Genomic DNA, 23,139 nt, shown 5'->3' with positions numbered 1-23,139 from the left:
AACTATAGTCCGCAAACAAGAAAACCTATCAAATGTTAACCAATGACAGCTACTCTTTTTTTCTCTCTTCCACACAGTTACCTGAGTGTGGCTTCTATGGAATGTATGATAAGATCCTACTGTTCCGCCATGTCCCAGACTCTGAGAACATCCTCCAGCTGGTGAAATTTGCTACAGACATCACAGAGGGAGACCTGGTGGAGGTGGTGCTATCAGGTAAGACCAGTACTCACCACATGTTACACGCTGCCTGGTTGAGGTGGTGCGATCAGGTAAAACCAGTGCTCACTACACACTACATGTTACACACTACACACTACCTGGTTGAGGTGGTGCGATCAGGTAAAGCCAGTGCTCACTACACACTACATGTTACACACTACACACTACCTGGTTGAGGTGGTGCGATCAGGTAAAACCAGTGCTCACTACACACTACATGTTACACACTACACACTACCTGGTTGAGGTGGTGCGATCAGGTAAAGCCAGTGCTCACTACACACTACATGTTACACACTACACACTACCTGGTTGAGGTGGTGCGATCAGGTAAAGCCAGTGCTCACTACACACTACATGTTACACACTACACACTACCTGGTTGAGGTGGTGCTATCAGGTAAAACCAGTTCTCACTACACACTACATGTTACACACTACACACTGCCTGGTTGAGGTAGTGCTATCAGGTAAGACTATAGTACACACTAGAACAGGGCTGTGTTCATTAGGCATCAAACGGAAGAAAATAAACTGAAATGGGGAGGAACTACCCAAACTTGACCAATAAGAAACATTCATTGTGGTTTTCTGTTGCAAAATGTTTCAAAACATTTTGTTACGGCTGCCATGGTATAAAACGACCCAGGCCCTCCTTAGGTCACACATGGCACAATGTCTTCCTCTGGATTGAGGTGTTGCTATCCATGCCCTACGTATTTGAATATGTAACATGCTCCTGTTTGAGTCCTGTTCACCTGTGTTCTGTTTCCATGTAGGCTAATCTCTGTTTGCATATGTCATATACATTCATATGACCTTTTTTTCCACACAGTGTTTTAACGCAATAGAACATAGGCCTATTGCATTCACTGTTTCTCTTCAGCATTTTTTTTTCTGTTAGTTATGTAGCCACTAGAATATACCATTTGATATAGGGAAGAGGGGTGAACTCTCCTATGAACCCTATTATTTATTATTTTGAATAATATTTTGAATAATAGCAGGAAGTAGAAGGTTCCTTTATGTTTTTGTTCTAAATGCAGAACGTGTTCAAGCTTCATACAGATGGTGAACAGAGTACAAAGCATCTCCATAATAGCAGCTTGAAAAGGAAGAGAGATATACAATGTTACCCAGCGTAATGGACCAATCAGACGACACAATGATAATAGTGAGGACGTAATGTTCCATTTCATAGTATCTAAATGGCATAAGCGTGTATATTGTCTTTGTGCTTAGCTAATAGCATACTGTGTGGTTAATTTTACTCAGTCATCACAACAGACAAGAACATGGATAACTGACTACATGACAAATACAGAGCTAGAGGGCATGTTGGTGTCTAGCTGATATAGCCAGCTACAAAAGATCATTCATTCAGATAATATCTTAAAACCACCACAGGGTTTAGCTGCCAATCAGAAACACCAACACACAAGTCGGGATCTGGAAATGTGGAACTATGCCAATATGCAAATGAACCAATTACTTGTAAGTTCTATCTCAGATGCCCGTCTCTTGTGAAGTAATAAAGCATTTATTAAAATAACCAAATAGGTCGTCACACACATCTTTAATCATCTTTGTGTATTGAACCAGTGTTGTCGCTCTGCTCTGTTTTGGCAGTTTTCTGCTCCCCGCCACCCCCTCCAGTTGTTTGGCTGCCGCGCCCGGCAAAAAAAAATCAGGGGTGTGCTTATCCTAGCCCAGGAGTAGGAAGTGATCGAAGTATCGCGTTTGACACTGCTAAAGTGTTTTTACAAACGCTTGGCAGGCTTTCTCTTCCCCCTCTGTGTGTTACAGTATGGCAGGTAATTTAGTTGTGGCTGTGGTACAGAGACGGGGGGGACATTGGGTAGATTGACACCTCCACTACCCCCTGGCTGCACCCCTTGCTGGGAAAGAGAGGGCTCAGGTGATTTAGTGATTTACATGCCCAGATGAACACATTCTCATGACACTTTTTAATGACACACTCGACAGCTGAGAGAGCAGTGAGCACAGAGCAAAAGTAACACAGGAAGAACCTTACAACTGTCAGAAAGAAGCAGTGAAGACTAGACTGTCTGTGATTATTAATTGTGATCATTCCCACTTGGGCGGCTGCTCTGAACAGAATGTGTCCTCTGTTGACTGTGGTGTGTAAATTGTTGTCTAGTTCTGTTACTGTTTCAGCATCAGAGGCTGCGCGAAGTGAATCATAACAGAGAATTGCATGGATTCTAATGTGTGGCTATTGTGTTACATTATAAGAGGTCACATGTTGTGAAGGTTCACATAGGGTATGTCTTACTGCACAGATGCCGCTAACACTGTCTGTGTCTGTCTGTCTGCATTATTATTCTGTGCTACTCTTGTTGTTCAGTTCATCTCAGCTTATGCAGTCACATTTGAGGTAGAAGATCAAAACAAGTTATAACCTTGTTCTGTTCTTGACTCTTGATAAGCTCAGGAAGTATGAGTGGAGAGAGCGTCGTGCTAACATAGAGCAGCTACTATAGGAGGCTCACCACAGGGGCCAAATGCCAGAACACTTGTGCTCCACTGAACTCATCAATAAAATCATCAATTCCCTTCACAGAAAGAAAAATGGTAATGGTTGATAAATGAACATTACGGTGTGTTACACTATCCCAGGGAGTTGTTTTCACCAGCCAGTCTTCCTGTCAAAGATCTCACGATTTTGTCTTTCCTCGTTTGATCTTTTTCGACTTCTGGAGCAACTTAATGAGTGTGAAGGTGGATAGGATGCCAAGAACACTTTTGCTGTTACCAGCATGAGGGTGTGAACAATGTCAATTTGTTACGCTGGAACAGGATGGATGCTACTTGATGCAAAACGGGTGTGCACCCCAATCTGTAAACAGAAAAATGGGAGTGAGGTAGAAGGCAACTTTAACTCTATCCAATGATTTGTACACTGAACCGGTTTGTACACTGACATGTAATACTCTAACACCATTTGCCGTTGTGAAACAGTAAAATGATCAGTACTGTGCCGTGCTGGAATACAGAGATACTGTGTATCATGTGAGCTGTCTTTACCACCACAGCGTATCTTTATATTCATCCGTGTTTGTTTTCTTTTGGTGTTTAAAGTTGTGTCGCGATAAAAGCAGAACTCAGCAAGCGGAAATGTCACTAGAACCACTAATTAGACATAGGTATTTATTTAGATTAAGCCTACCTAGGTACCACATTCACATCCACACACTCATCTTCTGAAATATGCAATGACAGTTACAGGTTGTTCAACTTCCAACCATAGTTTTGCTTTTAAACAACAGGCAAAACAATAATTTGGAATAAATGTAACTAATTTACCAAGCAGAATGGCTAATCAGAATGTATTCAGCGTGCTGAGACAAGCATGTTGGTGGGAAGATGTGTGAGTTTGATGAGGCAGTCTCATGCTGAGCTCTCCACTCTATCCCATTTGCCCAATGCAGCCTAACAGCATCAGCCAAAAACCACAACTCTAACTGCAGCAAAAAGCCTTTACCTCAAAATATACAAATACTGTACCAGCCAACGGCCAATATTTTTTTTGTATTCTACATCCATTGTAAACATGGTACCACTACACTACTTCACTAATGGGTCACTATTCACAGAATACAACTCAGCTATTGAGTACTGATTAAATCTGGGGAATGTGAGGAACTGTTGAAATTGAACCATTGACTATTGTTGTTGACCTGTTCTAGCCTCTGCAACAGTGGAGGACTTCCAAATCCGTCCCCACGCCTTGTTTGTCCACTCCTACCGGGCCCCTGCCTTCTGTGACCACTGTGGAGAGATGCTGTGGGGCCTGGTGAGACAGGGCCTCAAGTGTGAAGGTAGGTACTGTACAGTAGGAGCCAAGGACTGCATCTCGAATGGCACCCTATTCCTTATATAGTGCCAGAGCTCTGGTCAAAAGTAGTGCACTTTGTCGTGTAATAGGGTACAATTTGGGATGCAACCCTGGGCCCATTTGAACACATTTCTTTAAGTTCCAGCCACTCCGACACGGTTAAGGAACTCTGTAAGAGAGAATTAGGGTACGTGAGATACAGGCCACCCAGGTGTACTCTAGTCTGAAGAGGTCTCCTCAGGGTTCATGGTGAGCAGCAAAGCCCCTGCTTGAGAACAATGTGTCTTCTGTCATGCTGAAGTGGTAGTTGGAAAGGAGTTGGATAGGTAGTGCATGGAGTGGATGGAAGCAGACACAATAGCCTAGCATGTATAAAAGTTAGCAAGTACTTCTGTCTGACTGGAATGGTGGCCAGCTCATGAAGGAAACTCTCCCAAAGTTTCAACAATCCATGAATGACTTGGTCCATCAGATGATTCCTACTTAGTTCCATAAAGACAGTCTCTCACCAGTTTGATGCAAGTATAAAATGACCACATTACACGTGAACTCACCTTTGCTCTGAAAACTGTCTGTTTTTCGCCCGAAGGTTGTGGTCTGAACTATCACAAGCGCTGTGCGTTTAAAATCCCAAATAACTGCAGTGGTATACGCAAGCGGAGGTTGTCCAATGTCTCTCTGACCGGCTTGACCACCCTGACCACCACACGGTCCAATGAGCCTTCGCCTTTCACCTCCGACGAGGCCTTACTGGTGAGTTTACCCCTGGTTACTGTGGGTCATAAGGAAGAGCCACTCACACATGCCCAAGCTCACATGGGCATGACAGCTGATACACACACACACACCACAGATTACTACATGCCCTATGCATTCCCAACCTCCCAATGACAAATTGTTGGATTACAATGAGAGTCATGTTCCTACTATAAAGGACTTGATGTGATTCTGCAAGGGCTGTTGCTTGTGTTCGTGATGAATTCTGTAGGAGCAGTTATTTACTCAAGCAGCTGTCAGTCATGTGTGTGAATATCTGTTAGGTTTAACTATGAATTCTCTCCTCCCTGTGTGTGTCCCTGTCCTCTCCTCGCTGCATGCTCAGTCTTCTGTCAACTCCGGCATGGAGGTAGGTACCCCAATACCCTGTCCCCATATACTCCTGTATTAAACCCAGCCATCACCTACTGCAGTGTGAATATGCCTATTCTCACCAGAAGCACTCTTTCTCTGTTTTTCCCTAAAGTGTCATATGCCCAAATAAGACAAAGAAGACAAAGAAAGGGGATTGAATTATATAATTGTAGTTTACGTAGTTGTTGCTTGTCATCTGTTACCTCCATGCCTACCATGTGCCTTGCCCTGCTACCCTCCGCAGCAGAAGGCACAGTCAGACATCTTTCCCGGCAGAGAGAGAAGGTCCTCTTCCTACACCGGCCGGCCCATAGAGTTAGACAAAATCCTCCTGTCCAAAGTCAAGGTGCCTCATACGTTTGTCGTCCACTCCTACACACGCCCCACCGTCTGCCAACACTGCAAGAAGCTACTCAAGGGTCTGTTCCGTCAAGGCCTGCAATGCAAAGGTACAGTAGGGCCTGGAGAGAGAGACTTGAGATCATGAGAGGTTGACTGGTGGTGGAGGAGATGGTGATGCTGTAATAGTGTGTGACTCACTTGTGGGCTTTTACCAGCTCAATAGTTCCAGGTGGTATTATTTTGGGATATGTCGAGACTTGGTTGTCACAGAGTTGGCAAAGCTCACAGATTTTCAGATGTTTCTCCCTCAAGCTTTATTTGTGACATCTTGAATAACTATTATGGTCTGATTTTTAGATAGCCCTGTAACTGTATAATTACATGGTAATCACAAATGCAGCAACAGTGTTGTTACTACCGTAGAGGTTCCATAATTCACAGATACTCTGTACTGTAATTCTATGGTTACTACAGTGTAGACAAGCAGTCATGTTGCTTTCATTTATTTTGCTGCCAAAAACATTTGTCCCTGAAATGATGGCTGGGATTTTGTATTTTTTTTTTAGCAGCCGTTGTTAGTGTATGTGTAGAGCTGTACTGTATATATATATATATATATGACAGAACAGGGTGTAATAGTATCATATGAGAGACGGTTCATGAAGTACTCTAGCTGACAGATAACATGTTGTTTTTAGTCACAGTGCTATTATACAGGTTTCATGTGGATGTGCCAGCTATCTCTCTCTTTCCTTTATCTCTTTCCCTCCCCTCTTGCACACTCTCTCTGTCTCTCTCTCACACACGCATTCTCTCACACTCTCTCTGTTTCTCTCTCACGGTTACAGATTGCAAATTCAACTGTCATAAACGATGTGCGCCCAAAGTGCCAAACAACTGCCTTGGAGAAGTGTCTAAAAATGGAGGCAAGTCTCACTTTAGATAGTCATTATTTTGCTTTAAGTGTGGCAGATCTTTCCAACTAAGTGGTGGTCCATCTCATATATTTTTAACAGAAATGTCACAGGATTGAGATGTTTTTCTTTCAATTCTGCAGCATTTACTTCAGTTGTCAGAGACTGTAGAAAGGCAATCAAATAGAATACCAGTTCAATTCTTGGAAGTACCAGAATGTTCCTTGTAAATATTGACCAAATTATGACTGTGAAATAACTTCACTGTTTTATTTTTTAAATCTCTTCTACTCTACCATTCTGATATTCTTAGTATTGTCCTCTTTTGTTTCTTCTTTCTTCTTCTTTAAAAAACAGGTATTCTTTGGCATACTTCAATTTCAACTTTTTTCAAATTCCTTGTGTGTGTTTCAACTTCCTCCTCCTCCTCCAGAACTACTGAGCCCAGGGGCGGAGTCTGATTTGGTGATGGGGCAGGGTTGTGACGACCACGACAGTGACAGGAACAGTGGTCTCATGGATGACATGGAGGAGGCCGTGGTGACTGACACTGGCCTGCTGGAGGCTGGCCATGGGGAAATGGGAGAGCTCCACGACCCAGAGGACGACTCCAACAGGGCTATAAGGTGATTGACTGGACCTAGGACTAGGATTAGGCCAGAGGGACACACCAATGGTCATAGTTCCTCGTACAATATCTACTCTAACATACTGCTTAGAATGAAGCAATGTATTGGGAATTAGTATGTTGGTATGGGCGTTGGAAAGTACCTTACTCTCAGGAGTGGTAGGACAATCATCTATCCTCAACCACAACTCTAACCCTAGCTTCAACCACATCCCGGTTCAAACCTAGCCTCAACCACAACTCTAACCCTAGCTTCAACCACATCCCGGTTCAACCCTAGCCTCAACCACAACTCTAACCCTAGCTTCAACTACATCCCGGTTCAACCCTAGCCTCAACCACAACTCTAACCCTAGCTTCATGTCCACATCCCGGTTCAACCCTAGCCTCAACCACAACTCTAACCCTAGCTTCATGTCCACATCCCGGTTCAACGCTAGCCTCAACCACAACTCTAACCCTAGCTTTATGTCCACATCCCGGTTCAACCCTAGCCTCAACCACAACTCTAACCTAGCTTCATGTCCACATCCCGGTTCAACCCTGGCCTCAACCACAATTTTAACCCTTGCTTCATGTCTACCATGTCTACATCCCGGTTCAACCCTAACCCTTGTTTCATGTCCACATCCCGGTTCTATCCTTACCTTAGCTTCATGTCCACACCATAACCAATGTTCCCTCTAAGCTGCGCGCAGTAGCCCCGTGACTGCCGTGTACGTGCACGATCAGAAGAGATGTCAGTTCGCAGAGAGAAGCACAAGATTGAAGTTCACTCAACTTTTCAGAGCAGTGGTAACCAACCGGTCGTCGCGATCGACTGGTTGATCTCCAAACATTTCTGTAAAAAAGCCAACTATAAAGCCTTTAAAAAAAAAATTGTCTCGGGCTGTCAGCTGCCCTACGCCCCGGGTAGGCGGGCCCCGGAGAGCAAATCAAGTGCACTATAGGCCTACCGCTGGCCAATCAGATGGTTCAGATTACCGTGTCTGCAGTAACTTAGCAGGCATAAAAGAAAGCTACAGAAAAGTTGATACTATGAGATTTCAAAATGTTTAAAACCATGACTAGAGACTGTCAATGAATACAGAAAAGAGCTGCTGTTTTTATGACTGAGTTTAAGTTCTTACTCAGCCATGTCAACACTGTATTCAACACTTTTATAAACCATAAAATGTGTGTTCTTCCTATTTCCACTCCGTGCTACAACAATCAGTAATGAATGAGTAGGAAAGTATCGATAGGTTTGCATTGTTATTATAAATGGCTTGGGTCTTTTTTAATTGAGGAATATTTCACTTTCACTTTTCATAGGAGTAACAACATGAATTTGTACATGAGGCAGAAATAATGAGGTGCAACTCGAATTTCACTATCAGCTGGAAGACACTGACATTTTTGGTCAGTGTCAGTGGAAGGAAGGGAGAGCGGAGGGATGTTGAGAGACGGACCCTCAGTCTGCTCCTCTCTCCCTCCACTGAGACTGATCATCAGATGCAGGCACCATCAGCCCAGTAAAATAAAAAGCTAATTATTTACATTTTCACTCAAACCGCTGTGCAAGTAATAAGTAATACAACAACGGATCTATTACCGGTGTGATCATATAGCCTACCTCAAATGTTGATATATATTTTTAAAAATGTCCCAAACAACAATGCATTGGCAGGGCATTTCAAGCAAAGCCAATATGCCCTGGTAAAATATTGGGCCTATAGCATACTGCACAAACCTCATTGCTACAGTACTGTTTTTAATTGGTTAATGTTGCATAGGCTTACGTTTATTAAGTCATGTAAAAAATAATAATAATCTGAGTGGTAGCTCTCATCTTGCATTTTGACTCAGAAAGTGATCTTGACTCTTTACTGTGATAATTGTGATCGAATCAACACAATATTAGCCACTTTCAATGCAACATACCGAAACAAAACGAACAATGCAAGAGATTTTGTTGTAGGCAGAACGCATCAGATTAGGATTTTAGTGCATTGACATACATGACTCGTACTCTATGCAGACCGGTGTGACATAACCAATCAGAGCTGCAGTAGGCCTATATGCAAATAAACCATTGCCATATATGGAGCTGCACCATTCCCTTTTAACTGGACTGTGTTTACAGCATGAGCGGTCATGAGTAGATGCGCTTGTTTGGAGATAAAAGCAAGAGCTGCATGTAGCCACGTGTACACATTTTGTTAATATCTTTTGCTAGTTAGTGAGTTATCAGCCCAGTTATAGATCATTTGTAGTCAGCAGTAGGGAAGTGATTTCTTCCTACAATAGCACAAAATATGTACATTTCTAGACATCTTTGAAAAGCGAGTCAGGTAAAAATATTTTTTTGTCTTAAATGGGCAGTGTTGTATTTTGAGACAAGCTTGAATAATTTAACCGCTATTTAACTAGGCAAGCCAGTTAAGAACAAATTATTATTTTACAATGACGGCCTACCCCGGCCAAACCCTCCCCTAACCCGGACGAAGCTGGACCAGTTGTGTGGCGCCCTATAGGACTCCCGATCACAGCCGGTTGTGATACAGCCCGAGATCGAACCAGGGTCTGTAGTGATGTCTTTAGCATTGAGATGTGTTACCTTAGACCGCTGTGCCACTCGGGAGCCCAAGTTCCCCTTTAACCCCAAGCTCTCGAGTGTTAAGTAGCCAATAGTCAGAGGGTAACATCATTTGATTCTCTGTAATAATGGGAATAAAAATGCATTTTATTTTGTAAAGCGGTTTCTTGCATCAAACAACACAACATATTCAGTCACCTCTTTGTCTGAAGGACAAGTGGAGGAACAGTTTAATGTCAAACCCTGCATGTTTTTTTCAATGTAGGCCTACATTGAACACCACCCATTGGCTGCTACTGTAGGTTGAATGACAGAACAGCCATTTCCATGTTAAAATGTTGTCACGCTGGTATAAAGGATCTGGAAACAGGCGCTGGAATACACAATAGGGGTTTTTAATACTCCAAAAACAAACACGTATACAAAAACACTGGGCTGTACCCAAACAAAGAGCTAGGGTGAACCTCGTTGAACGACATGGGACGATACCCGTAATACACAATATATAAAGCACGCAGCATAACAGCTACACCAACACATAGGTACTCACACAACCAATGGACATGGAAAGAATAACCGACAAAGACAGGGAACAGAGGGCACATATATAACATTCTAATCAGGGGAAATGGGAACCAGGTGTGTAATCAGACAAGACAGTCCGTGGTTGATGATAATGGAACCAGGTGTGTGAAATCAGACAAGACAGTCCGGGGTTGATGATAATGAATCCCGTTCAGTGAAGCCTAGAAGGCCGGTGACATAGACCTCCGGAACTGGTGAACAGAATGAGCAGCAGTACCGGGGGGATCCGTGACAAATGTTATGTGATGCATTTTCTCCATTGTTTTTTATGGCAGGCCACTCTGGTAGGCCTACATTATGATCAAATAGCCACAGTAGCCTACTTGGCCGCTGATAAAACTGTAACTTAAAGCGGGTACATCCTCAGTGTTCACAGTTAAACTGTAACCTAAAGCGGGTACAGCCTCAGTGTTCACAGTAAACACACAGTTTGTGCTCATCAGACCTGAAATTTGCTCATTGCCGAAAGAATTTAAGGGAACATTGGCCATAACCCTAACTGAGTCCTAATGTTAAGAAAAGCATTCACACCGCCAGAGTTTTATGTTTGACTCCCTTCATTCCAAAGCCCATCTACTAGCAACAACATCCCGCTGATGCGAGTGGTCCAGTCAGTCAAACACACCAAGAGGAAAAGCAGTAATGTCATGAAGGAAGGTTGGCTCGTGCACTTCACCAGTAAAGACACTCTGGTAAGTCTGATTGTCTTAATGTATTTTTGTCACATCAACTAATCAATCTTATGTAGAGTGGCAAAATTCCAGGATTTCTGGAAAACCAGAATTTGCGGGAAATTACTGGAATTTTGCAACACTAATCTGACAACATTTTATAGACTTGATCATCTTTTCTGTGCTGTTTTTCTTTAATGTCTTGTATGTTTTGTTTATGTGTATTTTGTGATTGTCGATTGAATTTTCCCGCTGTTGGAATGATAGACTTTACTTGTTACAGGGTTATTAAGACACTGTTATTACTGTGAGTCAACACTGTGGTACTTGTTACAGGGTTATTAAGACAGTGTTATTGCTGTGAGTCAACATTGTGGTACTTGTTACAGGGTTATTAAGACAGTGTTATTACTGAGTCAACGCTGTGGTACTTGTTACAGGGTTATTAAGACAGTGTTATTACTGTGAGCCAACGCCGTGGTACTTGTTACAGGGTTATTAAAAAGTATTAGTACTGTGAGCCAACGCTGTGGTACTTGTTACAGACGCGTTTCATAAAGTATTGGTCGGTACCCAAAGTGGGTTGCGGACGTGTTAAGGGTGGGCGAAGTAAATGTATAATTATTTAATTAATTACTGGAATTTATTTGGCCAAGTGCAACTGCGCTCTCTGTTCAGTGCGCTATCTGCTTAGCAGCGGTGTCTGCTCAGTTTGGCAGCTGCGCGAGTGGGAGAGGTAGAGGGAGATGCCCGTGTGCCTCGCGGTTTACCGGATACTTTTCCTGCAGTTTTGTTGAAGATCACTCCGCGACCCACACGCTGCAGCGCTGTCGTTCAAGCCACTGCCTTGTTATTCCCACTCGCCATCACTCACCGCTGTCACGAAATGGACTCATGCTAGCCACAAGTTCTGACTGAGCTCAATCGTCATGAAACGCAAATACAGTGATTACTTTTTGTCTCTTTAATACAAACTTTGAGAAATAACGAGGAGCGCCCACAATGTGTTTTGTGTGGGGAAGTGCAAACACTCACACAGTTCTGGGTTGCTCATCTGCAGCAGGAAGCAGTCTACTGCCTGACTGAGAAAGCAGTAGATGTTCTGATCCAGTTTGGCACCACATACCTATGCAAGTCAGGGTTCTCAAGTACAGAAACAGTGTCAATGCTGAGCATGACCTCAGTGATGCACTATCAAAAACTGAGCCCAGAATAGACCTGCTTGTTGAAAACTTCAACCAGCCACACACCTCTCATTAGGATTGTGTGTTTTCTGGTCTACATCTGTGTGATGTGATCAATCAGTTTATTCCAGTTCAGAATTTAAAAAATGTAACTTTAACAGCAACAGTTCAACAGCAACAGTTCAAACCTAGACTTTCTATCAACAACAATTTATACAGTAAGATGTAGAGTAGGCCAGAATTTTTCCATCTGTGCTGTTACTTAGGGATGCACGATCAAAAAGCCTGTGTGTGTGTTCTGTTATACATCTATGGGATGTGATCAATCTGTTTATTCCAGTTCAGAATGAAATTATTTATTGTATTTTAACAGCAACAGTTTCAACCTAGACAGGTATGTAAGAGTGTTTTTAATGATGAAAAATAAACATGAAAAGTTATTTATGGGTATTTCATTGTTATTTGTTTTTGTCTATATTGCATTTTTTTTAGGCATTAAGGCAATGAAATTTACTGATATTTACGTATAGTTGCATATTTTCCTAAGCTTGGGTCCCAGGAAACCACCGAATTTCAAATTTGGGTCCCAGGCTAAAAAAGTTTAAGAACCCCTATGTTACAGGGTTATTAAGATTACTATGAGCCAATATTGTGGTACTTGTTATAGGGTTATTATGACAGTGTTATTACTGTGAGCCAACACTGTTACTGTTACAGGGTTATTAAGACAGTGTTATTACTGTGAGCCAACACTGTGGTACTTGTTATAGGGTTATTAAGACAGTGTTATTACTGTGAGCCAACACTGTGGTACTTGTTACAGGGTTATTAAGATAGTGTTATTGCTGTGAGCCAACACTGTGGTACTTGTTACAGGGTTATTAAGACAGTGTTATTACTGTGAGCCAACACTGTGGTACTTGTTATAGGGTTATTATGACAGTGTTATTACTGTGAGCCAACACTGTTACTGTTACAGGGTTATTAAGACAGTGTTATTACTGTGAGCCAACACTGTGGTACTTGTTATAGGGTTATTAAGACAGTGTTATTACTGTGAGCCAACACTGTGGTACTTGTTACAGGGTTATTAAGATAGTGTTATTGCTGTGAGCCAACACTGTGGTACTTGTTATAGGGTTATTAAGACAGTGTTATTACTGTGAGCCAACACTGTGGTACTTGTTACAGGGTTATTAAGACAGTGTTATTACTGTGAGCCAACACTGTGGTACTTGTTATAGGGTTATTAAGACAGTGTTATTACTGTGAGCTAACACTGTTATTTGTTATAGGGTTATTAAGACAGTGTTATTACTGTGAGCCAACACTGTGGTACTTGTTACAGGGTTATTAAGACCGTGTTATTACTGTGAGCTAACAATGTTACTTGTTATAGGGTTATTAAGACAGTGTTATTACTATGAGCCAACAATGTGGTACTTGTTACAGGGTTATTCACAAGACAGTATTTGTACTGTGAGCCAACACTGTGTTACTGTAGGTCTATAGAGTACTGCACAGTATGTGCCAACCAACAGCCCATGTTTAATACATGCTCCACTAGTGTGTGTGATTGTTTGATAAATAATGACCAGCAAAGTGTCAAATTCAGCTGTAGATCAAGAACATGGGCACCTCTCCAATCTGTTGTTCAATCTCCCAGGTGATTTTGTTGATACAAAGTTTCGACCATTCGGTCTTCACCAGGCATCCATGTTTTTCATGAGTTTACCTCTAGCACCTGCAAAAAAAGTTCCTCCAATCTGCTATGGGCATTGACCTACGGCATAATGGATGCATAGTAGATGGGGAACCCCCAGAGATGGAACACACCATGAACATATGGAATGTTGTCCCAGTCTGTGACAGCGGTAGTTAACAACGCTCTCGATCTGTTTCCACTACAGAGGAAAAGACACTACTGGAGACTGGACAGCAAATGCATCACGCTTTTCCAGAATGACACAGGAAGCAAATACTACAAGGTTGGAAATCAACTGTTTTGAAATCGATCAATTGAAATTATATGTTGTATAGATTGTTATGGGTGAGGAGTAAGTGAAATTCAAGAACTGAAGTTTATGCAAACAAATTTACTGTCGTTTAGGGTATGAATAAGACAAGGTTAACATGCACAAGCGCACGCAGTTTTATTCTGGGATAGATTAAAGCAGAATGAATTGACTAGATTCTAGTGGGATAGATTAAAGCAGAATGAATTGACTAGATTCTAGTGGGACAGATTAAAGCAGAATGAATTGACTAGATTCTAGTGGGATAGATTAAAGCAGAATGAATTGACTAGATTCTAGTGGGATAGATTAAAGCAGAATGAATTGACTAGATTCTAGTGGGATAGATTAAAGCAGAATGAATTGACTAGATTCTAGTGGGATAGATTAAAGCAGAATGAATTGACTAGATTCTAGTGGGATTAGATTAAAGCAGAATGAATTGACTAGATTCTAGTGGGATAGATTAAAGCAGAATGAATTGACTAGATTCTAGTGGGATAGATTAAAGCATAATGAATTGACTAGATTCTAGTGGGATAGATTAAAGCAGAATGAATTGACTAGATTCTAGTGGTATAGATTAAAGCAGAATGAATTGACTAGATTCTAGTGGGATAGATTAAAGCAGAATGAATTGACTAGATTCTAGTGGGATAGATTAAAGCAGAATGAATTGACTAGATTCTAGTGGGATAGATTAAAGCTAATAGAAATGATAAGCAGATATGCAATCACTTTGTCATATAAACATCGATGGAGAATTGATTTACGGTATAATGTCATTTGTAGTGGCAAGAAATAGGCAGCCTGGACCATCAACACATTGATCAGATTGAAATATAAATACTCTAACCACTACTGTTAATTAAGTGACTACATCAATCAGTCACATTTATTTCAAAAAGCCCTTTTTACAACCGCTGTTGTCACGAAGCTCTTTACAGTAACTTGACCTCGACCTCAAACAGCAAGGAGCAATAGAAAACCTCTTGCTGTGTGGCAGGAAATTCCATTGTCAGAGGTGTTGTCTCTGGACCCAGCCAAGACCTTCAACCTGCTGTCTGAGGGCTCCAACGCCCACTGCTTTGAGATCGCTACAGCCAGTCTGGTCTACTACGTAGGGGAGAACCTGGCGAGGCCCGAGGGCCCGGGGAGCATGTCGGCCCACGGCAGTATGTTGGTCAGTGGGGTCGGGCCGGACGTCGCCCGTATGTGGGAGATCGCCATCCAGCACGCCCTCATGCCCGCCATCTCAAAAGGACTGTCGCACGGGTCACGCCACGGTGGCCACAGTATGTATAAGCAGAATGAATTGACTAGATTCTGGGATAGATTAAAGCTAATAGAAATGCATGGATTTGAATGGAATCAACCGTGTCTTACTCAGCACTAGGGTTGCAAAATTCTGGTAACTTTCTCAAGTAAAGCTGTATTTCCGCAAAGACTGGGAATTTTTGGGAAAGTTCCCAGAATTTGGCAAACCTACTCAGCACTAGGGAGGAACACTCAAGGTTATAGTATAAAATACTCTTAAAGATATGATTAACACCTCTTACACCAACAGATGATGTTTCCATCAGCATCTCAGTGTCCGACTGCCAGATTCAAGAGAACGTGGTAAGTAGGATCTTTGGTCTTACGTTATTTGAACGAGCCTTTGGATTGATTTACATTTTCACTCAGATATAGTGTGTCTAATATTGCAGTAATGGAAGGTACATTTATAGTCACATTGGCTCCACATCTAGTTTATGTCTGCTCCTCGTGCATAGTTAGATTTCTGAGTTGAGATCATCCCCTAAGTAGCTCAAATGGTGATTATTTTGATTACCCACTCAGCGAAGCAGTTGCCATAGCTACTGTCAATAATTAGTCACAGTACCACTGGTTATAATTGTATTTCTGGGAAAGTATTCCAGACGTGTATGGGATTAGTGGATATTAAGTTGCCAGATGAGAAGAGATAAAAGTGATTGTAGACAAGTATTTTATTTCTGACAGTATACACTTGAAGCTTTCATTTAAACCATTGACTGGATTTTTACACCTACAGGATATCAGCTCAGTGTATCAGATATTCCCGGATGAAGTCCTAGGATCGGGGCAATTTGGGATTGTTTATGGAGGTGATGCATTTGTACCACCTTGTCACACCGATAACCTGTAAACAAAATAAAAATAAATGAGGAACACATCCTTGATATCAATTCTCTCCTGATCTTATCCTAACAAAATATTTGCATGACCAAGGAGGTGTGTATTGTATTGAGTCATACATATACATTGCTATTAATCAGATCAAAAGTATTTGAGATAATCATTAATTATAAGAAGTCACACCTGCATAAACATGTAACTTGACTTTGATTCCATAATATAATGTCTCCATACCACAGGAAAGCACCGAAAAACTGGTCGGGATGTAGCAATTAAGATCATTGACAAGTTACGCTTCCCCACCAAGCAGGAGAGCCAGCTACGCAATGAGGTCGCCATCCTTCAGGTAAACACACATCGGCATGCATGGCCCAGTGTGCTCCTATGAAACATTTTTATTAGAAACATTTACTATTTTTATCAGATGTTGCCAGACACACGTTACGTGGAGCACATGACAAAACAACACCTAAAGACAAAAATAGAGCGAGGCTCTTGATATGTTGTCAGTACGTAGATAATGTAAAAAATGAGGTAGTTATCATGCCGTCACAGTGGGTGTTTGGAGAACTTGTCAAGCTCTCGGCCTGCTGCCATTAAATGCTTCCTGTGTTTCTTTACTAGAACCTGCATCACCCTGGGGTAGTGAACCTGGAGTGCATGTTTGAGACGCCAGAGCGCGTCTTCGTCGTCATGGAGAAGCTCCATGGAGACATGCTGGAGATGATCCTGTCCAGTGAGAAGGGAAGGCTGCCTGAACGCATCACCAAATTCTTTGTCTCACAGGTAAGCCTGGCTGACAAGCGTTGTTGCTTGCAGACAATGGACAGTCGTGCAGTAGCAGTGACACATGCTGTATACAAACACAGTCAGTGAAGTGCGGCAGGTAGCCTAGCAGTTAAGAGCGTTGGGCAAATAACTGAAAGGTCGCTGATTCTAATCCCAGAGCAGACTGTGAAAAATCCGTTGACGTGCCCTTGAGCAAGGCACTTAACCACAATTGCTCCTGTAAATTGCTTTGGATAAATGACTATAATGTATGTGGTTTACAGGAATGCTTAATGTATTTTTCTGATGATAATGTGTGTTTAATCATGTGTTGTTGCACATTTAATTATGACATGTAATGTATATATTTTTATTCATGTTTTGTGGTATATAATTGCAAATTACCAGATTATATTTTTTATTTTTTATAATCCCTTATATAATTTAAAAAAATAACAAGTCAAAGAAATAATTTAGTTTCACCTCATATTTTAGATTCTTCAGGCTCTTCATCATCTCCACTTCAAGAACATTGTCCATTGTGACCTCAAACCAGAGAACGTCTTGCTGGCGTCCTCTGACGCTTTTCCACAAGTAAGAAAACCTCCAGCTCAGCCTCCAAACAAGCCACAACAGAAACATCAATTTCACAGACATAAACAGATGTAATCTCTCCTCTAAGATAAAGTGGCTGATTATGGCTACTGCACGCTCAGTGCCTCTACAGTGTTCTATCCTCTTGATTTTAATGATAAACTTCCAATGATGGTCCCCTTCTCTTCATAGTCCTGTACTGTACTGTATCCTCCCTGCCAGGCGGAAATGGACTCTGAGTCACTGCCCTTTAGGAATTTCCAGGCATCTGATGGGTATTTAAAAATATATGACATTTGTGTTATTTACAGCAAATATTTTCTGAAAAGGAAGGAGTCAGTTCTTGTATATCTGTTGTTCATTTCCCAAAATATGCTCTGCCAACATCACTGGCATCATCACACTGCTAAGAACTGCCATCTTGTGCAGTCTTGCCGAAGTCACTGTTTTGGTAACCTTCTGATGACATTCTGTAGCAACAGTAAATCGAATGTAGACCATATCATGTCCATGTTAAAACAGACAGTGATAATTTGCCTTTTGCGTAAACCTTGCCAGCTGATCATTATAATGTCTGGAACAAACTGTGTAGGTGGATCAAATGCAGGATGTTATGAATTAGCTTTCTCCAACACAAGTCTAAGTTTGGCTAGACAACTAGAGTACTGTTCCTCTCGTGTGGAACCCTGCATTACCACTGTGTTTGAGTGAACACTGTGGCAGCGTAAGATTGACTAGCGGGAGGTTGTGTTGTAGTCGACCTTCAAACGTGGCCGTGTCTCAAACTACACCTTATTCCAAATAGAGACACACCTCATTTGAGGCGCAACTTATCTGTGTCTCAGGTGAAGTTGTGCGACTTTGGCTTTGCCCGCATCATTGGAGAAAAGTCTTTCCGCCGGTCAGTGGTGGGCACTCCGGCCTACCTGGCCCCTGAGGTCCTAAGGAACAAAGGCTACAACCGCTCCCTGGACATGTGGTCTGTGGGGGTCATCATCTACGTCAGCCTCAGTGGTACCTTCCCATTCAACGAGGACGAGGACATTCATGACCAGATCCAGAACGCTGACTTCATGTACCCACCCAACCCCTGGAAGAAGGTGTCCCAGGAAGGTGGGTGTCTGTCGAGCAGCAATGACTCATGCATTACTGCGATAACTGCATTACTGTAAACTAACATTTTATATAGTTGTATGAGAGAGAGAGAGAAAGAGAGAGACTATTTGACTTTTTGTCTTTTCTTTAATGAAACATTCTCATTTCATTAAAACCTCACCCCCCAAAAACAAAAAACTAAAATATCTCCTGTACTGCATACCATACTCACCTTACAAAACAACACCACACATCACAATGGCCAAAACCCTCACCACTTCTACAACCGTATATACAAATCATCTTCCCCAGCTGTACAGACAGCCCCCACCAAACCCATATCTCCTGAAACATCTCCACACTGTTTATCATTTTATAGAACTCAAATTCCACCCTAAGGCACGCAGAGACCATCCCATTAAATAATAGTAAATGGTCTGTTATCCCTCCACCTTTGACCCTGTTCCTCCTTGTTAGCCAAATAGTCAACTTTGCCTGAGCAAACAGAAAATTCAACAAAACACATTTGGCCTTCTCCGAATACCCGTATCTCATTATAAACATCGCAACAGTAAAACCCACCCCTAAACATCTCACACAGATATTAATGGCATTAACCTGGCTCACACAGAAAACGCATGGATCATAGCTTCACTCATAACACAGAAAGGACACCCCTGTCCAACTCCCGGTTCAACCCGTGCCAACCAGCTGTTAATGACCAGGGCTCCATGTAGAACCCTCCACTGGAGGTCCCCTGACCTCTTTGGTACTGGGGGTTTGTAGAGCCCCCTCCATCTAAAACACACCATACTCTCCACCCCACATACCACCTGCCACTGCTGTGCCTTCACTCCTGTTAGGCTGCTAATGTTCCTTACCTTAATGCAGAGGTTGTAGAGGACTTTATCTCCCACCCCATCAAATTCCCCCAGGTTCGGAGTGTTAAAATCGAACAAGTCCTCCAGACCCCCTTGCCAGTCCCCAGTCACCCGCAATGCCGGAAACATTGGTGGCCCCCCCCTTTGGCTGCTCAAACACCCCCCTTACCAGCTCAGACAGTGCCTCCTGGACCTCCTCCAGGAATCTCTCCAGCAGCCTAAGATACTTTGTTCTTGTTTGTTGTGCCAGGACTTCCGGGGTTTTCCCCCCCCCTCCTCTCCCAGCAGTTGCAGGTCACCCAGTAAACCCGCTGCCTTATCAGTCGCCTCTGTAGGGTGGCCGACTGAACCGATCTCAAAGGGATGGCTGGGTTGTGGAAGATATACCATAGAAAATAAAAAAGAGAGAGAGTGTGTGTGTGTGTGTGTGAGGGAGAGAGAGAGAGTGTGTGTGTGTGTGTGTGTGTGTGTGTGTGTGTGTGTGTGTGTGTGTGTGTGTGTGTGTGTGTGTGTGTGTGTGTGTGTGTGTGTGTGTGTGTGTGTGTGTGTGTGTGTGTGTGTGTGTGAGAGAGAGAGCTAGTGTGTGTGTGAGAGAGGGAGTGTGTGAGAGAGAGAGAGCGTGTGTGAAAGAAATAGTGTGTGTGTGTGTGAGAGAGAATAAATTCTTGTTGCTGCCTATTCATGTGCATAATGCCAAGCGATCCCTGGTACTATAGAGGAGGGCCTCAAGGTCAAGAATCCCAACTGGGGCTCAGAGAGCCATGACCCCTGAAATAATCTTAACATGATGTTTGCCTTGCTCATTAGCCCTTACATGGCTCTGAAAGGTGCCTGTGCTAAATCCTCCAGGTTTCCCACCATGAGTTATCCTCTGACAGCCTGCTTTGTTGTTCTAGCAATTGACCTCATTAATAACTTGCTGCAAGTCAAGATGAGGAAGCGCTACAGCGTGGACAAGTCTCTCAGCCATCCGTGGTTACAGGTAAACCTTACTCTGAACTAAACTAGACATTTAACAGACATTATTACAGATTTGGAAACAAGTCTCTAAGCCATCCGTGGCTACAGGTAAGCTACCGCTCATCTCTAAATGAGAGATTTAAAAGACAATGTAGAAAATAAAAAAGGTACTGTATATATCACCAAGGAGTAAGAAGAGTTAATACATTTGGACAAGTCTCTTAGCAAGTGGTTACACGTATGCCCTACAGGAAGAGAGATGTGAGAAAGGAGTTTGTCCTCCAACAGCTGCAAAAAGTCGCATTTAAAACCCAATTGGCACAATCACATGAAAACAATTGATGCCGTAGGCTAATGCTAACTACTGTGCCCCTCTGCTAATGATGTCCTTCTCAGGACTACCAAATGTGGCTGGATCTGCGCAGCCTAGAGTGGAAGATGCACCAGCGCTACATCACGCACGAGAGCGATGACACCCGCTGGGAACGCCACGCCGAACAGCACGGCCTGACGTACCCTGCCCACCTGGTCAACCCGCACGCCGACGTCAGCGAGGGGGTGGAGTCGGAGGAGGCGGACACCATGACGGCCCTCAGCATCAGGGTCAATAGTGTAAACGCTGGGCTGCTGCCCCATTAAGAGTCAGCATGCTGCAGTACTGTACACTGCTGCTACCGCCCCCTTAAGATCCTGCTCACTCCCTCCACAACACACCACAGCACAAAGGACTGACTGACCCCTCCACTCCCAGCCAGGAACTAGGAGCTCGAAACCCTGCCTTTAAACTAACTGCCTAATGAACAAAGATTCTCATTTCCAATAGTCTGTATATCAGTCAACCAGGTGTATTGCCTTACTGCTTAATGTAAGTGAATCTAATGACTAATACTGCAATACTCTGGGTATGAGGGATCATCCAGGTGTACTGCATGTTAAGTCAACAGCAGCAACCAATCACTTCAAAAAAGCATTTTTCGTGATGATGTGGCCGGGGACACTTTGCTTCTTGGATGTCCAATATCTTGAAAACTTGACTGCTGACATCCAAAACATTTTGGGACTAGTTTTTGAGTGAATTTCCACTTGAAGTCAACAGCAGAAACCAATCCCCCCCCCCCAAAAAAGCCTAATGATTTAGTCAAAACTAAATTATGTGATTGGGTGCAACCCAATGAGAGAGCTCAGGACAAACCTGTGCTACTCAGTGAGTACGGATATTATTATTATTACTACTATTACTAGTAGTATTACTAAAGTATGATGAAAATTCACAGAAAACCAGTAAAGCTGGATGGTGGAAAGACAAAGACCGAGGGGGGTGATACCCCAATGTAGGCTGGATGTGTGTGGAGGCAGAATCCCGAGGCCTCAATACAGAGAAACAGTGAAGGTAGAATACCTGTAAGCATCTGACCTCGTCAACAGCTAGCTACTTTTCTAGTCTAGTGTTGAAACTGTTCATGATGTGATGCTGAATGTTGAATCGTATGTGGCTACTGTACAGTATGCTTGTGCTCTTTGCGCAATTGCAACCAGCCTTTAATGCATTATTGCCTGCAGGGAATAAATTATTTTCTCTGGCTACATATTTAAATAAAGATGTTTCAAAGCAGATATTGAAGTGTTTACTAACTCAGTTTTTTTTAATTATTTGTGAGTTTGCTTTAGTATACACCCTTATTCATCGCCTAATGCCTTATATTCTGCCCTTCATTTTTAGGATACTGGGCACGAGTTTTTAAGAACATTGTTAACAAATTGCACGTTATTTTAAACTTGTCACCCGTACTCACGCTGCATCTTCATCCGTAGTTTAGGGGGACTGCATGAAGAATGAGAATAGGAGAATAATGGAGAAAGATGAGGACATAAGACCCCCCACACACACACACACGCAAGCTGGAAAGGGAAAGTAAAGCTAAAGGTGAGACAAAACCATATGTACATTATCTGAATGGCGCTGATGTAAGCGAAACCATTATTCACTTGGAGATCCATGTTGAGATTGCGTTTATCTGATTGAGAGGGAGGACAATCAAAATGGGATGGTTGATTTGATGTATAGACAAAGGCCTAGGTCGGTTGGGTGATTAATTTGAGGGGACTGATACATAATCACGTTAAAAAGCGAGATATGTTATTTTGTATTATTTCAAGTATCGAAGTTATCCATTTCATACCGTAGAGGCAAAGGCAAAGAACAAGTAGGTGGTTTATACAGGCACATTTAGAAGTTACACGCACTGTTGAATGTACAACCATTTCTATTCTACCAGGAGATGGCGCTCAATACAACATGTTTCCAGTTTTAGCCAATGGATCAGTGTCCATGTATACCTATTATGTGTTTATTTGGACAACAAGGGCCACAAGAAAAACATACAAAATTAAGAAATACACTAAATGAAAACAAATATGTGTTGATATTAGCCCCATGCAATCCATGCATGACAAAAACAATATTATATTTTGACAAAACAAGTACCGGCCTTGCCCCAGATTTGCGTACCATTGTAGGCTATACTTAAATAGCCAACTGCAAAAAATAAGAA

At 42.5% G+C, this 23,139-nt stretch overlaps 1 protein-coding gene across 1 annotated transcript in view; it reads left to right on the top strand.

Moving 5' to 3' along the window:
- The window catches only part of prkd1 (protein kinase D1), a 68,459-nt gene extending 46,258 nt beyond the window's left edge, over positions 1-22,201 (top strand). The window contains exons 2-19 of the mRNA XM_052486430.1: positions 78-216; positions 3,933-4,064; positions 4,671-4,834; positions 5,184-5,207; positions 5,457-5,661; positions 6,403-6,480; positions 6,902-7,094; positions 10,828-10,951; positions 14,025-14,102; positions 15,136-15,424; positions 15,697-15,749; positions 16,186-16,258; positions 16,529-16,635; positions 16,914-17,075; positions 17,553-17,651; positions 18,497-18,764; positions 20,524-20,609; positions 20,984-22,201. Coding sequence (XP_052342390.1) covers positions 78-216; positions 3,933-4,064; positions 4,671-4,834; positions 5,184-5,207; positions 5,457-5,661; positions 6,403-6,480; positions 6,902-7,094; positions 10,828-10,951; positions 14,025-14,102; positions 15,136-15,424; positions 15,697-15,749; positions 16,186-16,258; positions 16,529-16,635; positions 16,914-17,075; positions 17,553-17,651; positions 18,497-18,764; positions 20,524-20,609; positions 20,984-21,226 — 2,517 coding nt within the window. The 3' untranslated portion in view covers positions 21,227-22,201. The remainder of the gene's footprint in view (positions 1-77; positions 217-3,932; positions 4,065-4,670; positions 4,835-5,183; positions 5,208-5,456; positions 5,662-6,402; positions 6,481-6,901; positions 7,095-10,827; positions 10,952-14,024; positions 14,103-15,135; positions 15,425-15,696; positions 15,750-16,185; positions 16,259-16,528; positions 16,636-16,913; positions 17,076-17,552; positions 17,652-18,496; positions 18,765-20,523; positions 20,610-20,983) is intronic.
- The last annotated feature ends 938 nt before the right edge of the window (positions 22,202-23,139 follow it).

The sequence above is a fragment of the Oncorhynchus keta genome, chromosome 29, assembly GCF_023373465.1.
Source record: "Oncorhynchus keta strain PuntledgeMale-10-30-2019 chromosome 29, Oket_V2, whole genome shotgun sequence".
NCBI classification, from domain to species: domain Eukaryota; kingdom Metazoa; phylum Chordata; class Actinopteri; order Salmoniformes; family Salmonidae; genus Oncorhynchus; species Oncorhynchus keta.
Note: the sequence above shows the minus strand (reverse complement) of the source record. Positions and strands in the feature narration are given on the sequence as shown.